Below are 15,284 nucleotides of genomic sequence, written 5' to 3' on the forward strand. Positions count from 1 at the left end.
CATATTCTGAAGGGTACAAAGAAATAGACATGTCACTGATACCATCAGTTCCCCTTTTCCTGATGTGATATGCATCCAAAGCAAGCCGCGCATGTTCATTATTGCTTCTGCCGAGAATCACCGTATCGCGAAATCGCGGAGCACAGTTGTGGCAGGAATTAAGATGAGCATAGAGATGTGCTCCTTTGTCAACATTGTTAGTTACTTTTTGTGCATGTTCCCTAAGTCGCTCGTTTATGCAGCGCCCAGTTTGCTCGACGTAGGTCTTGTCACAAACCAGATGTATGGCATATACCACACAGGTGCTGCAAGGGAGATAGCAGACACCGTGTTTGATTTGGCACCCATGTTTGCTACCACCGCAGGTGCGGGAGCACAGCTTAGAGAGCTTGTTGGGCGTACGAGGGGTAACCTCGTGCATCTGTGATCGTTTCATTTCATCGCCATGCTAGAAGACTCGACCACGCATGCTCGGACCGTAGCTCATTCCGCTTTCTTTTCTGAGCGCACGCCAAAGGACTGCAACGCTCTTCCTGGCAGCACCGTGCACCGCCCCAGCTCGATACTTTTCAAAGGAGATGTTGTCAAACATATGCTATGTTAAATTGTTGCCCACCCCACTTGCAAAACGCCTAAACAGGGGCCTTTGAGGTATTACGAATATAGAAAAAAATAAAATAAATAAATTTATGGTAAACTAAGGTGTGGATACGCTGTACGCTGTTTTCTGAAGCAGTTTTCAGAATTGAACTCTTAATACCGGCAGCTTTTACCTCCCTCAGACCTACCACCCACTACGCCGTTCTATTTAAGTTCGAGTGTTCCCCAAAAACGAACACGTGCGTGCCTCATGTGCCTTAAAAAGATGTGTCAGACAAATAATATGCCACACAAAGAGCCCCTCTTTCGTTCCGAATGCTAGTGAAAATCCTGAACCACTGAGACTCCTGCGATGCTGCCAATTTCATTTTTCATGCCATCTGCGAATGAAACTAAAACAGCTGGCGCCAGCTTTCGGCTACACACCACACTTCCGCTTTCAGACACGAGCTCAATTTATAGTCGCCAAAGTTGTTGCACACAAGTGTCGTCTAGTTTTACCCTGTATTTCTCCGCAATGGGTGCTCTGACGCAGCGCAAGGTATGAGTACATTGACCTATCTTCCATGATTGTCTCGAGTGAACATTTAACAATCTATTCAAAGAACGGCTGAAAGAGACACATATCGGCTCATTATCACGACAGGTTGCACGAATGGTTTACTGCGTGATATATTTATTTTTAAAGTCATATTTGCAATTGCTTTTCGCGCAGATTAAGGGGGCAGATGCGGTGTGCGAAGTGCTATGGAAGATTTTAAGATTTTACACGAAGAAAGCAGAAAGTTATTCGCCTTGTTCCAAGAAAGCCTACTTCTGCGCAAGTGACATAGGTGTAACCACGAAGGGGTAAATGCGGCTTACTAGCCTTCAGCCTTCTCCATTCCTCAGATGCTTTCTCGCGCTTTCATACACCGCCGACAAAGGTAAACACATCCGCAGATAAGAATGCTCGGATATTGCCATAATGCTTTTATGCTCGAAAAAACTGAAACTTCAGCGCAGAGATGCCGGAATCCTCTACCAATGTTTCTTTTGCATAACCTCCAAACATAGCTGGCTTTTTGAAAAAAAAAAAAAACATCAATACCTTTATATTATTATTTATCTACGGTGGTTTACCGTAGTTCAAGAGTCCGTCGTATTATGCCGCACTTTTTTATTACTGCTATAATAAATGGTAAGGCCATGCCTGCTAGCTAGCAGAGTGGTACAGCAGAGTTCGTCGATGGTATGTCACTGTCACTAGGAAGGGATCACTGATGTCTGTGCGCCTATACTGTAGCCACTCTCACAGCAACGTAAGTTGGTTCCGCAAAAAGTATGCACTGAATATTTATGTGCTTGGGCGCAAGATGCATGTTTCAGGGTTCGTTCGTCCTCGACCGCAATCACGCTCTGTCTTTCTATAGTACCAGTGCAAAATTATTTACCTATTTATCTGCATGGTCATTCATTGTGCATATAAAAAATGAACCCGTGGGGTGCTATCGCGGAACGATTCTATTTTAACGCGGTAGCGTTAGAGAGCTCGTGTCGCAGAAATTTCGCTGTCGGCGTCGGCACCGTTGGTTGTGAGCGAAAAATCATCCGTGAGCGAAAAATCGAGAAAGTAGCAAATAAAATAAACGATAAAATCTTCGGTCCCAAAGAGGATCGAACCCGGGCCGTTCGCGTGGCAAGCAGGTGTCTCACCGCAAAGCCACGATGTTGCTTGCAGCTGCTTCGGACAAAAACACTACATAAATGTCATGTAGTGAAAGGAGTCTCGACGCATTCTGTTCGGCAGGTGTCACGACGAAAACGAGCCCATACGGTAGGCGCTTTCGCGAGGCCATCAAACTACGTCGAAAAACGCCGGGATAGTGCAGCCATCGCCGCTAAATACACACACGAACTTTCAAACAGCTCTAGAAATGGACAACTATGTCCATCTAGAGGAAAACATATCAAGCCAACGCAGCAAACACTAGATAATGTGCTGCCATCTCTGAGGCATTGTGAGAAATATGTCTCGACTTTTCATGGCATCCGAGAGGGCCGGCGCGCGGCGTATATCTTGGAGGCCATGCGACTCTTGCTTTAGATCGAAAGCCTGTAAAATTCGCGCGCGTGCGTGCGTGTGTGTGTAACAATACACATTAATAAGTATGCACTTAGTGGTTGAAGTGCGCACTAGGGGCCGGATTTCGCTATCGCGTTCAACTCTTAAAGGCGAAGCTTAAGGGTCCCCCAATTTTTTTATTCCAATGCTTTTCGTGCTTTTCGCGCTTGGCCATTGGTCAGAACGACGGTCCGTCCGCGTTATCAACGCGATCAGCCAGCCGAGAGTGGTGGATGATAAGAATACCATAGAATATAGCATTGAAATCAGAAATAGCATCGTTCCGCGATTGCACCCTTGGTTGTTACATTGCGGGTATTTGTGGGTATTTTTTTTTAGCTACTGGGATAGGGGTGGGGTGTTCATGTCCTGAGACTCTCGCTCTCGCTTCACCTATAATACGATAATGTAGACCGGCCAACCATTCTTGGCAAATAAGAATAACCGCTAAGTTGTCTCTTCTCTTCCCATATATCCTTCTTCCTCTCTCTACCTGTCAAATCACCAGCATGTCCTGTCCTATGTATGTATGTATGTATGTATGTATGTATGTATGTATGTATGTATGTATGTATGTATGTATGTATGTATGTATGTATGTATGTATGTATGTATGTATGTATGTATGTGCGTAATCTCCAGTATTGGACAGTAACTGGTTACTAGTAACGCGTTACCGGTAACTAGTTAAATTTTTCAGTAACTTGTAACTGCAACTAGTTACTTTTAGGTCAGAGGAACTTGTAACTGTCACGCCGTTGCTTTTTACTGGTAACGTGCCCGTGACTGGTAATCTCATATAAATATTATGCGTAGCGGTGATTCCGCACACACGGATAATACGGGTCAAGTACTTATAAATTTTAGATAACATGGGTCAAGTGGTGTGCTCATGATAACAACGGGCCAATAAATCATACCTGCATGATATCCCACCTACATTTTTTGGACGCTATCTGACAGACAAATTGCACGTAGATGGTGCTTCCGACAAGCATCCAGCTTTTTTTCTTTCTTTTTTCGCAAAAAAGACACATATACCTGAAGTGATACTGGCGTGGGTTCCAGATGTGTGACGTTGCGATAAATAATGGGCTTTGAATAGACGTTTTTCGCTCACTGGCTGTGCTTTCCGAAACGAAGTTCGGTTACGGGCTAGTTGGTATTCGATTTCAAATGTGACTGCAGCGCACATAAAGACAATAGAGAGAGACCGACGAAGACGAGCGCTGTGCTTTCCAAACGCAGCGAGGCGGAAACAGCGCACATTTCACGAGGACGGAAAGAGGGAACACAGGGCACAGGCGCTGACTAACAAGTGGAGTATTATGGCTCATACGTCACGATAAATATACAGCGCGTATCAACAACAACAAAAAGGCTCAGCAAAATGAGCAAAGCCTGATACATACACACTAAAACCAGTTTAAAGAGAGGGAATATTGATCATTATAAGGCTAACTCTTTATCTAAAAGGGCTACGGAAGGAGTACTGACGCAGCTGTCTTTTAGGTTCACGATTTTCTGAGCCTCTACAATTTCTAGGGTCATTTTTTCACCCGACCTGCGCCGTACGCTCGTGCTGCTGAATCGAGGCGAGCATTCACAATCTCAAGGGTGTTTTTCCGAAGACCCATGATTACGTCATTTACCACGGCCAGTGTCCTCCTGTTACGTGAAATACGACTGGTACCACGAGGCGTTGCGTGGTCGTCGACGTTACTCGCCCGAACCGGGGAGATGTGGCATTCAGAGAAAACGCCGGTGCATCAACATCAAAGGCCGCAATGAAAGCCGAATAGCAATGCACACTGTGCAAATTTCAGCTCTGCGTTCAAGAAAGCTGCAAGTGTTTTTACGAGGAAACCTTTTACTCTCTTGAAATTGCAAAAAAAAAGGATGAAAGGCAGGTGGGGCGTCACTTTCTTTCCTAAGTTTTTTCTAATAGTGCAACTAGAGCAACACAATATTGCACGCTGCTATAGTTTCGTTCCGGGACGTTTTCCTGTCACGCCGATGAACACGCGCATTTCCTCTTACGTGCCGAGCATAGAAGCCCGAATGTCGCTAGTGGAAACGAGCCACCGGAATGCGATCATGCTAATAGAGCTAGAGAGGGGAAAAAGACGCCTGCGATGAGTTAGCGTTTGCTTCTGTTGAGCGTGAGGACAAAAATTATTCGAGACGTAGTGTGAAGCGACGAACGGACAGCGGACGTCCGCGTCGATCAACCCCGATACGCAGCGGCGCCGCGATGGCTTGTCATACAGAGCGACACGGTTCGCTTGTATCATTTAGCGTAGGGAGTAGCGATCCCTGCGCGCATTGGTGTCGCCCGCTGCTGTCGACCTGCGAACGTCTGACTGACATGCAGGCGCCTTCGGCTGGGCCCACGGTGGTGGCCGGCGCCCTCCTGCTCTTCGCGATGTCTCATGAAGTACGTGGAAGCGGAAACGAGCCAGAGTGAGTGTTGTTTAACGAAGCCTTTTAATCGGCGTAGGGGTGAACAGAGATCTTTACGAATACGCAGGGCTAAGTGCACTCCTACATAGCTGTATCGTTAATGGGAAACGCCCATATAAAATATTCGTATGTTTTTGTATAACAACCACAGCATTGTTGTGAAATTGAAGCACCCGGTTGCCTCAATATTGTAAAATATATATGTAGGAATTCCTTGATTGAAAATTTCTCGGTGACTGCTGCATATATATATCCATGTTTTCGGAATCCTATAACCTCCAGCGTACCTGTAATGTCACCGTGTTCTCACTCGAGCTGCCTCTAAATTAAATTATAGTAGCAGTAGCCTCATAACATATATATATATATATATATATATATATATATATATATATATATATATATATATATATATATATATATATATATATATAATTACTGAATAAACTTGCAGACAGTAGCACATTTTGAAAAGGACAAATGCCTTTACTAACGTTTCGGCCGACGGCATTCGTCAGAGTAAGTAGGTCTGTTACAATGCAGCCGCTTCTATGGGCTCACGTGTTGAACTATCGGTACAGCAGTTAGAACAATCGAAATAAAAATAAAAAAGACAATTGGTAATCTGTCAAAATCATTGTGTTAACATGACTGAAATGCGGGGTACATGGATACACAAGTTTCAAGTTTTCCTTGCGCATCAACACGTGGGACACAGTGTGGTCGGCAGTACATGTAAAAAGAGCTCTGAAGTAAAGAAACCACGAATTACTAATATATACATTAAAACATTTTACGAATCTAAGAAGTCGTGTTGTTATAGTGCGGGACAGGTGAGCTTTCCTACGTTTTCATTGACACCTGAACGATTGGTGTTAAATTTATGGATCAAGAAGGCGTCCGTGAACTGCTCACTTTTGACTAAGCTATGATTTCATGTGATGACGGCATCATGTGACGTCACGTCACACCATGATGACGTCATATGGTGACGTCATCACGTGATGTTTTTTTTGCATCACTCGTGTTCCCCGACGCCGCTGGATGCCGACGCCGACGGTCAATTTTCGCGCTCGATGAGGCATCTAAGGCTTTCGCCTTAAAAATTCGGCAGATCTCACGCATCGTGAGATTCGGTTTGATGCGAAGCATTCAAAGAGTCAGTCTGTTTATGCTGCATTCTTTTTTAATTTTATCCAAGCGCTAAGAAGTGGATCGACTTGTTTTTTGTAAATTTCGTAGTTGAGTACACGTCATGGGCTTAACAGGTACGTCAACTGGCGTTCAAGGTGTAACCTATGGTGTGACGTAACGTCAGCGCCGACGTTAGAGCACAGACGTCAGTTTTATCGAAACGAAGTGCACGCTACGGTGCGACGACATGAATATGATACGCAAAATTTTTAGCCTATTCCTTCTGGGTCGCCAAACGTGTCAATATAGATGGCTGGGTCACAGGAGTACATATGTAATGTTTATTTGACTGTTATAAGAGCGGGCCAACCAACACTGGAACCCCTATTGACGTTAACCCGAAATGACGCTTGTATCATACGAGTACGTCTGTAATTTTAAAGGGATACTTGTTAGCGCGAAACACAAGAAAAGAAAAGGCAAGAAAAAAAAGTAGGAGGAAGCAGAAAGGTCGGGCGCTAAACATTAACTGTTTATTCCAAAGGCGAAGCCTAGCGAATACAGCAATTTGCGTATGCGTGCGTCAGTATTGGCAAAATGCAATCGCACAGACATATCAAAAAGCTGCATCTTCTTTTGGAAAAGACAAACAGTCGTATTACAGATACAAGTCGAGGCTATCGTCTTCATGTAATGCTTATTACCTTGTTATAAAGTTCGATAGCCAGCACTGGAACCACAGTGATCGTTGCACCCAGTGGACGCCTGCATGGGGTATTTTTTATAAGCAGATTCAAAACCGGGCGTGACTCTGCGGTAGAATACTTGATTTTCACACAGAATGCCTTACTTCGATTCCTACTGGGGCCGTGATTTTTATTCTTTGCATTCGTCGGGTCAAGGCTGAGATACCGGATTTTTTAACGCTCTCGCGTTCAAACTACAAATGTCTGTTCTCGCCGTCTCTGGAGCGTATCTTTGCACCAGGGGCGCAAGGAGGTTCTCTTCCAAAGAAAAAAAAATGGACTTTGAGGACGCTTGAGCTTCGCCTTCAAGAGTAGAACGCGATAGCGTGATCACGCCTCGTGCGCATCGCCTTCAACCGAGCCGCAAGCAAGGGAACGTTTGCGCGCGTAACACTGGCCGTTTCAAACTATTCTGCAATGTCTACTGAATGTACGGTTGCTAAGTGCCCGCTACGCCATACGTCTTCTTGCAAATTGGAGGAGTACCCACTAAGCATCCGTGAGGCGCCACGTGCACCTGCCAGCTGCACACAATGGGCGGGCAGCTTTAAACCACGAACTCTTTGCTCAATCCACTAGTCTTGACGCCTGGTGCGATTCTACGTTTTCTGCAACGAAATATGCATACGCTCCACGCATTATGTGACATTCCTATGGCGTTTTTTTACGAAGTTTCAAGCACCGGCGTCGCCCCGTGGTAGAACACCTACTTGCCACGCAAAAGGCCCGAGTTCGATTCCCACCCGGACCAAGCACTCTTATTATTCATTTATTTGCATCTATCTCGAATTTTCGCTCACGAGACACGCCGGTTTGTCGCTCACAACCAACGACGCTGAAACCAACGCCGGCACTGACACCGGAATCTCTGTGAAACGAGCTCTTTAACGCTATCGCGTTAATATGCACCTGAGGCGCATACCCACACACCGCGGCCCGTGGTGTACGGGTACGTGCCACACGTGGCTAGGGGGATAGGGCTTCACGACTTCCCTGACAGGATTGTCGTGTTATCATGTCATGACACTCATGTTCGTTATACCCTGATGCCCTGCTATGTCGATTTTGGTCTATACCATGTTAAAGAGATGACCACGAGAGCATGCAGACGTAGGTGGTTCGACAGATAGACAGATAGACTGAAACGCTCAAGATGACTCTGGTTCACTAAGAAATGCTTCGCATGTAGTATAACGTACGGCTAAGCAGTGGTGTACAATTGGTGGTAAAGAGACAGGGCGTTGAAACGCGGACACAAGAGAGTGTAGCACTCTGAAGAACGCTTGAGAAAAAAACAGAGTAGTTCATGGTAATACTGGTGACCCCGACTACGAACGCACGCGACCTTCCATGGAGCCGCGTGAGAATCCAGACGACCTTAGTTCTGGCACTCCTACCATGGCACCCGGCCATGTACCCTGTTCGAGTGTTTTAGAGCTACTACCACCACGACGCTATACCGCAGCTATGGCTTGCCGATCCCTCGTTATGGTTCATTCAAGCCGACAACAAGTTCTGCCTTCATCGCGTCCGGGTCGCCAGTAACTGTAGCACTCTGAAGAACGGTTCAGAAAAACACACAGTGATTTATTTACACTTCTACGCTATTGTTCGAACTACTTCTTCCTCCTCTTCAGCAGACCACCCACTACCGGGTCATGTCCCAAGTGGTAGTGCCAGAAGAAGAAGTAGAGTCTGCCACAAGAGAAATCAAGACAAAACCTACAAAATCAAGACAAAACAAACGCCGACTAACAACTGAAAAAGCGCGCACAGTGGCGGAAAAGAAGGCAGGCACAAAATTTTACCTGCGCATGCCCAGGCAAGAGGTTAACCTATCAATTCTGCTCACGTGATAGCCTATGTGAGAGATAAGTGTTCAGATACTTGATTTTTTCTTTATGAAAAGACACTTGGCTCACGCATACGCTCTCACTACTATCGCTATGCAAGGTCTCAACCATCGGACGCGCTTCTTCATTCCTGTGACTGCAAGTCTACGCAGTCATAGAATTTTGGCGCGTACTTACACTCTCGACAATGTAAAGATAGCGTGGAGAGTTGGGCGAGTTGGTAGAGTTCATTCTGCATTTCTTCGTGTCCCGTCCTATTGCGCAGTTTCGACCAGATTGTAAAGATACATTAGCTGGGGAGCCCCCGTTTAGTGATCTCTTATGTTACATTAGTAGCTGGTTTACACAGAGACCCGTCTACGTAGAAGCACCCGCAGCTAAACGGAATTCTATGCATTACACACGTACGGCGGTCAGTAAATTTGTTCGTATGTTTTGCGAAACAAATGTTGGTCCGCTTCTTGTCTATTACCCGCTCGTTCTTTCTCTGCACGGCGGCACACATCTCGCCTTGTTTATTGGTAGCCGTAAAAACAGCAATAACCCCGAACCACACTCCCACTTTCTAGACAGTTGGAGGTAGATACGGACTGCTTGGATGTATAGAATTGCGTTTGCCTACGAGAATCACGTAACAGCTTTTATAGATGTGTAATAGAGAAAGATAAGTGTACACAGTGCTCTGACGTTCGATTTTCCTGTGTCTTTCAACCATCTAGGAGAAGTCTCGACAGGGTAGAACTGTAAGTACATGATTTTCATGTCACAGGACTTTGCAAAAGATAACCATGCAAATAGTAATATTTGTTTTTAAAATATTGTTGAAACGCAAAAAGGTTCTCTGCCCAGCTATGCCTATTCTATAAACTAGTGGATGGATTGTCGCTTTTGGCACATAATCATTAAAAGTATCGCTTTTTCTCACAAAGTTCATTATCGAACAATAGTTGTTGTCAAGTACTAGAAGAAAACGAGCTTACTGTTTTGTCAAAGAACTCATTAAGAACAGCCACTATTTTTTGCAAACAAATAGAAGGAATTGCGTGACGGTTACAGAAAGCCTACTTACTATAATAAAGTAACACTCGTCATAGCTCGCTGCCACAGTGGCGGTCAGATACGGAATTTAAAGAAGTAAAATTACTACGGCTGTTTCTCTGAGACATTGAAACTCTCTAGCCGAACTATTAGGCATACCTTGCCGTTTTACACGCATGTTGGTGTGATTCTATTACTACTACGATTCCTTATAATAGAAACATTTCCTTAATGAAGCTGCACTTGCTCGTATATTTAAGCAATGTAGTGTGCTTTTATATAACGCTTTCAGGTGAAGCAGTCCACTCGTTAGTTTTTTTTTGTAATTTTTTACGATGACAAGGCTTTTACGTGACATCATAGAGTGCTGCTGCTTGAATGGGTGGTTATGTGCATTGTGAATGCACTTTCTGACCGAAGGCTACAAAAATACACAGTATCGCCGAAAACAAAAGGCGTTACGTTTATATCATTGTGTTGCGGGCAAACGCTACTCATATGCTATATTAACTACATAGAGTACACATTTTCAGCATCAAGGCCGTGTCCCGGTGCTTTATACCAGTGGTACAACGCTTACTGCTCATATATCAGGCGCGTGAGGGCAGCAGCGACCAGTGATTTTTTCTTGGCGATACGGGAGGCTCGAATTTATCGGTAATAGCTCACTAATGGCATGGCAAAACAGCTGCATAGCGTGTACGCCACGCTAAATGACGCAATGCTTTTATTGCAAGGTACGTTAGAACTTCAAAAACCTTTTCGAGTGCTATGATGATAGATTTGGATAAACTGTCTATGATTTTTACCTCATTTTGCTGTAGATTCTGTCTTTCTACGAGACGATTATTTGCTTATAGTCATACATAAATAAGCTCGTTTTTGAAGCTCGCGTGATTCAATATGATGATTCCAGCCGATTGGTCACGGACAGATAAAAATGTTATACATCAGTAATGATGCGCGTCTTGAAAAGAGAATATAAAACGATATTTTCGTTTCCTACTTGCAGGGTGAAACTAATCCTATCCAATATGCACTTAATAACCATGCGAACTCTCGTTGAATAGAAAGCTCGCATAAATCGGGATAAAAAAGCCCGCATAGTATCATGTGCACGAAGGCTGTGTCTGAAGTGGTTGGCTGGAAGCGTATTAAGCCTTAAACTCCGCGCGAAGCTTAAGATTTTCATGCTTAAGACTGAGCGGGCACTCAAAGTGTTTGCTTTCGAGATGGATAAGCGGCTGTCGACTAACTATTGCAGCCTATACTTCAAGATTTCCAAAAGTTGCAACGGCAGCGAAGTTCTTGGCCAGCCCTACCTCTTTCAGCTGGCCATGGCTGAAGGAGACGAGATCCCAATGGAAATGAAGGGCGCCTTCTTCGATGACACCTGCCAACCTCCCGGACCAGCTGGAGGATCATCTGTTTACCTTCGCGAATACGAAGGTAGCACAATTCATTTTTTCTGAAACTAACGCTCAGACATCCTGGAGTGTATCGTATAATTTCTAGTTGTGCTAAAGCTCTGGAATATTTGATAACTTCGAAAAATTTTAGACGCCTAACTTGTACAGCATACGTAATTTAGAACGTGATGTCATTTTTTGTTTTGTTTCAAAAAATACCTTCGTAGGTACTTCATAAAAAACACATCTAAAAGGAACTACCCTCATGAACTGCTGTGAAAAGGCCACTTCGTTACAGATGTATTTTAAAATACGTGAAATAGAATTTACATAATTAACAAAGCGGCATAAAAACCTGCATGGAACTTGCTGTTATATCTCTACTGCCTCACACATCGAGCCACAAGAGCACTGACTAAGAGTTCGGGTAGTGTCTATGCACATCAGCAACAAAATGAAGCACACAATAAATTTAAAAGAAAATATACATATAAATCAATACGAACTTTTCTGTGCAGAACTGTGTTCCACTGTTTTTATTTTGAGCAGGCATCGTCAAGAAAGAGTGCGGTTGATAGAGGAAACTGGCTATTTACAAGAAATATTCATGTGTCAGCATGGCGTTTGTATTTCTAAGAAAAAAAGGAGACCACGTACCTAGAAGGCGCTTCTTAGGCTTGCTATCAGAAAGGTCTTAATCACGACTAAAAAGATGCTTTCATCATCTTTGTTTAGATTTGATTTTGTGGTGTCGGGCATGCGCAGCAGGCTATTTTTGCTTCTATATATCTCCTTGGTGCAATAAAGAAAAACGTTGTTAGTCAGCGCTCGTGTCGTCATTCTCTCTCCGTCCTCTTTGTACGAGCTGTTCTTTCACTTCAAATTATTTTTCAAGTTTGACGCAAAGCCAGTCACAGAGAAAAATTGTTTCAGGTCTGCTTTTTTGATTACGTGTCTCCAGGTGAGAAGAGCCAGAACAGTTCCCGAGAATTTAATGACATCAGTGACGTTTTCTGAGATATTGTAAAGTCCCTGCGCACATAACACGTTTACTTCTTCTATTGGCGCAGGCCACCCGCAGGTTGCGGGATCGAATCCCGGCTGCGGAGGCCTCATTTTCATGGAAGCAAAATGCTAGAGGCCCGTGTGCTTAGATTTAGTTTCTCGGTAAAGAACTAGAGGGGGTCAAAATTTCCAGTGCCCTCCACTACGGCGTCTCTATAATCACATCGTGGGCTTGGCAAGTTAAAACCCTAAAAATTACTATTATTTTTTTATCAGTGCAGGTCATTGTATAAGTACAAAACGAAAATCAAGGCGCGAAATTCGGCGAACACTGTTGCTCACAAATCCGACTTTGAAAAATTCTACGAAAATGCACACAATTGTTCAACTCATTCACACTTTTTACGATCACTTGTAATAACTTCTCTCTTGGATATAAACAAGGCTCAAGAATCTATTACAAAAAAAGAGGCGTTAAAAGGGTAACTTTGATCCAAAGGCTCGAAAATCGAGCATTTATGATAATTTGGCCTTCTTCTAGTCTCACAAAGTGGCATTTTTAATTTTGGTGACAAGTTTTGAAAGAAGATGGAACGTTGACAATTCCTCATATTTTATGCGACGATTGACAATCTCTAAATTATTCCCAAAGTTTGGAACGCTAATTGGCAGCATGTTGCATAGTTTTGTTCTGAATACAAAAGCATGCATTGAATGCTAATGTGTAGGTTGAATTCTTCAGCTCTTGTTGATCTAGGTTTTAGCCCTTTGTGTACGAGTATTTCCTGTAGGCAACAAACGAGACATTTTTTGTTATGAGAGTTACGGTCTCAGGACTTCTTTATTACACAACTGTCTGGCAGCAACTTTGTGTGCTTGATTGGTGCCACCATCCAGCATTATTATAATAAATGGTCAAGAGGGAAATTATTGGCAAGAGGGAAACAATTGGCGAGGAATCCACCGTTTGTTGACCGCGGTTTTCTTCGAGCTCCTCTGTAATCGAGAACAAGCATATTTCGGGATGCTTCTCGTCATAGTTTTTTCTTTTGCTTCTTAATTTGCTTCATATACTTTGGCAAAGCAGTGCGCAAAATGCTGCTGGTCGCACAAATATCAAATAAACGCGCAACTGGTTTTACGGCAATGAATTTTCACTTTGTCATTTACAAGAAACGACGGGCACCAGGCGGTGTTCGCTTGAGTGATTAGTGCGCCGCTCTACTGGCATACTTTAAACCATCTGCGGCACTTACCTAACTACTGTGCTTCTGTGGCTACTTGACTACTCGCATGGCTTTCCGGCGCAGAAAGAACAAAAGATCTGCGCTCTTTTTGGAGGCACGAAATCGCAAAAAGGCAACATGAGTACAGTGGCGAGTGCGACCTGGAGATTAATAACGTTGAACTGGAACACGCATACGCGAGTTAATCAATGCGAGCTCGTTGGCAAAATGTCTTGAGCAAAATATAAGCACAAGATGACACGTACAAAAACATTATTTTGAGGTCTGTTCTCTTTATTTCTATTGCTATTTTTATGTATTTTTGTTGGGAGTCTCATCCGTATTTATGACGAAACCGACGCCGGCTTCAGCAGCCGGAAGGAAACATTTACAGATGGCGTCATGCTAGACGAAGCGCCCACAACGGCGATAAATCCACCGACATTGCTCTGGGCTGTTTACAACCGAAGTGATAAAGGACACCTTTCTCGGGATAATGTACCCTATCCACTTGCTATTGAAGTGACCACTTGCTACTTTCTACGGTTCTTTCGCGGAACGTTTTAACAGCGAAGCTGTTCTAGCTATCGGTAACTTGTGCTCCGTCGTGCAAAACTCCACAGCTGGGTATGCGCCACGGGAGTTGGGCACGCCCCACTACTGCGTACCGCAGGTGCGAGCGTTAAACGAAAAGACTCCTCGGCGAAGTGGAGCACGGGAAACACGTGAGAGAGAGAAAAAGAGAAAAATATAGAGACAAAAAGAAAGCGATAGAAAGAAAGAGAAAACTCGAGAGAAATAAAAGGCATAAAAAGACAGAGAGACAGAGAAAGACATAAAGAGAGAGAGAAAGAGATAAAGAAACAGGCACAAAAAAGAAATAGAAAAAACAGAGAACAAGACCGAAAGAGAAGGAAAGAGGGAAATAGGAAGAAAGAGAGAGAAAGAAAGAATGAGGAAGCTAGAAACAGCGATAAAACGAAAGAAATAGGTAGAGAGGGAAAGAGAGAACTAGAAAGGAAGAAATAGAAAAAGAGATACAAGAAAGAAGGAGAAGAAATGAAAGGAAAAGAGGAAAGCCACCCAGCTCCGCTCTTCCTTCCGGCTTGATACCAATAGTGCGAAGATGACATAATCTTTGTTGCGTTAGCTACACTGGCCCAACCGAGCCAGTTGCGCGTGGATCCTCAAAAGCCGTGTTGCGCATGTTTGAGGATCAGTGATGTCACACACAGGTGCCGGCAACTCCCGCGCACACCGCCGCCGGTCTGCGCTTTCCAGAGGAGTGACGTCGTAGCCTTGGCAGACGTATTGGCGCCGGCGCGCGAGCAGCTATTCGCCTTCGCTGTGCGATCGCCGTCTGACACTGCGCCGGAGCCGCTTTATAGCGCCTCTGACTGGCGTTTGCCAGTGTGGTATAGCCATGGAGAACGAGAGCGCAAATGCTGCTCAACGGCGCAGAAGAGCGGCGAAGCTTAACTCATCGGATCCCGAAGTAGGTGCCTGGCAAAATAAATATACATGTGCCACATAATACGTTACCGTATGTGTGTCATTGGAGCAGCAGTAAGCATGATAATCAAGCTAATCCTAGACAATCAGGAAAGCTAAGAATAATTGGCTGAACCTTTGCTAACGCTACGTTATCCTGGCATAGACGAGCTAAGCCACTGCAACATTTTTTTTTTCAAATTTTGATAACGCTG

The 15,284-nt window shown here is 44.2% G+C and overlaps 1 protein-coding gene across 1 annotated transcript in view; it reads left to right on the plus strand.

Annotated features, from left to right (window-relative positions):
* The first annotated feature begins 11,212 nt into the window (after positions 1–11,212).
* Positions 11,213–15,284, plus strand: part of LOC119397137 (UPF0462 protein C4orf33 homolog) — a 94,668-nt gene continuing 90,596 nt past the window's right edge. Inside the window, exon 1 of the mRNA XM_037664576.2 lies at positions 11,213–11,387. Coding sequence (XP_037520504.2) covers positions 11,276–11,387 — 112 coding nt within the window. The 5' untranslated portion in view covers positions 11,213–11,275. The remainder of the gene's footprint in view (positions 11,388–15,284) is intronic.

This window comes from Rhipicephalus sanguineus, chromosome 6 (assembly GCF_013339695.2).
Source record: "Rhipicephalus sanguineus isolate Rsan-2018 chromosome 6, BIME_Rsan_1.4, whole genome shotgun sequence".
Classification (NCBI taxonomy): Eukaryota; Metazoa; Arthropoda; class Arachnida; order Ixodida; family Ixodidae; genus Rhipicephalus; species Rhipicephalus sanguineus.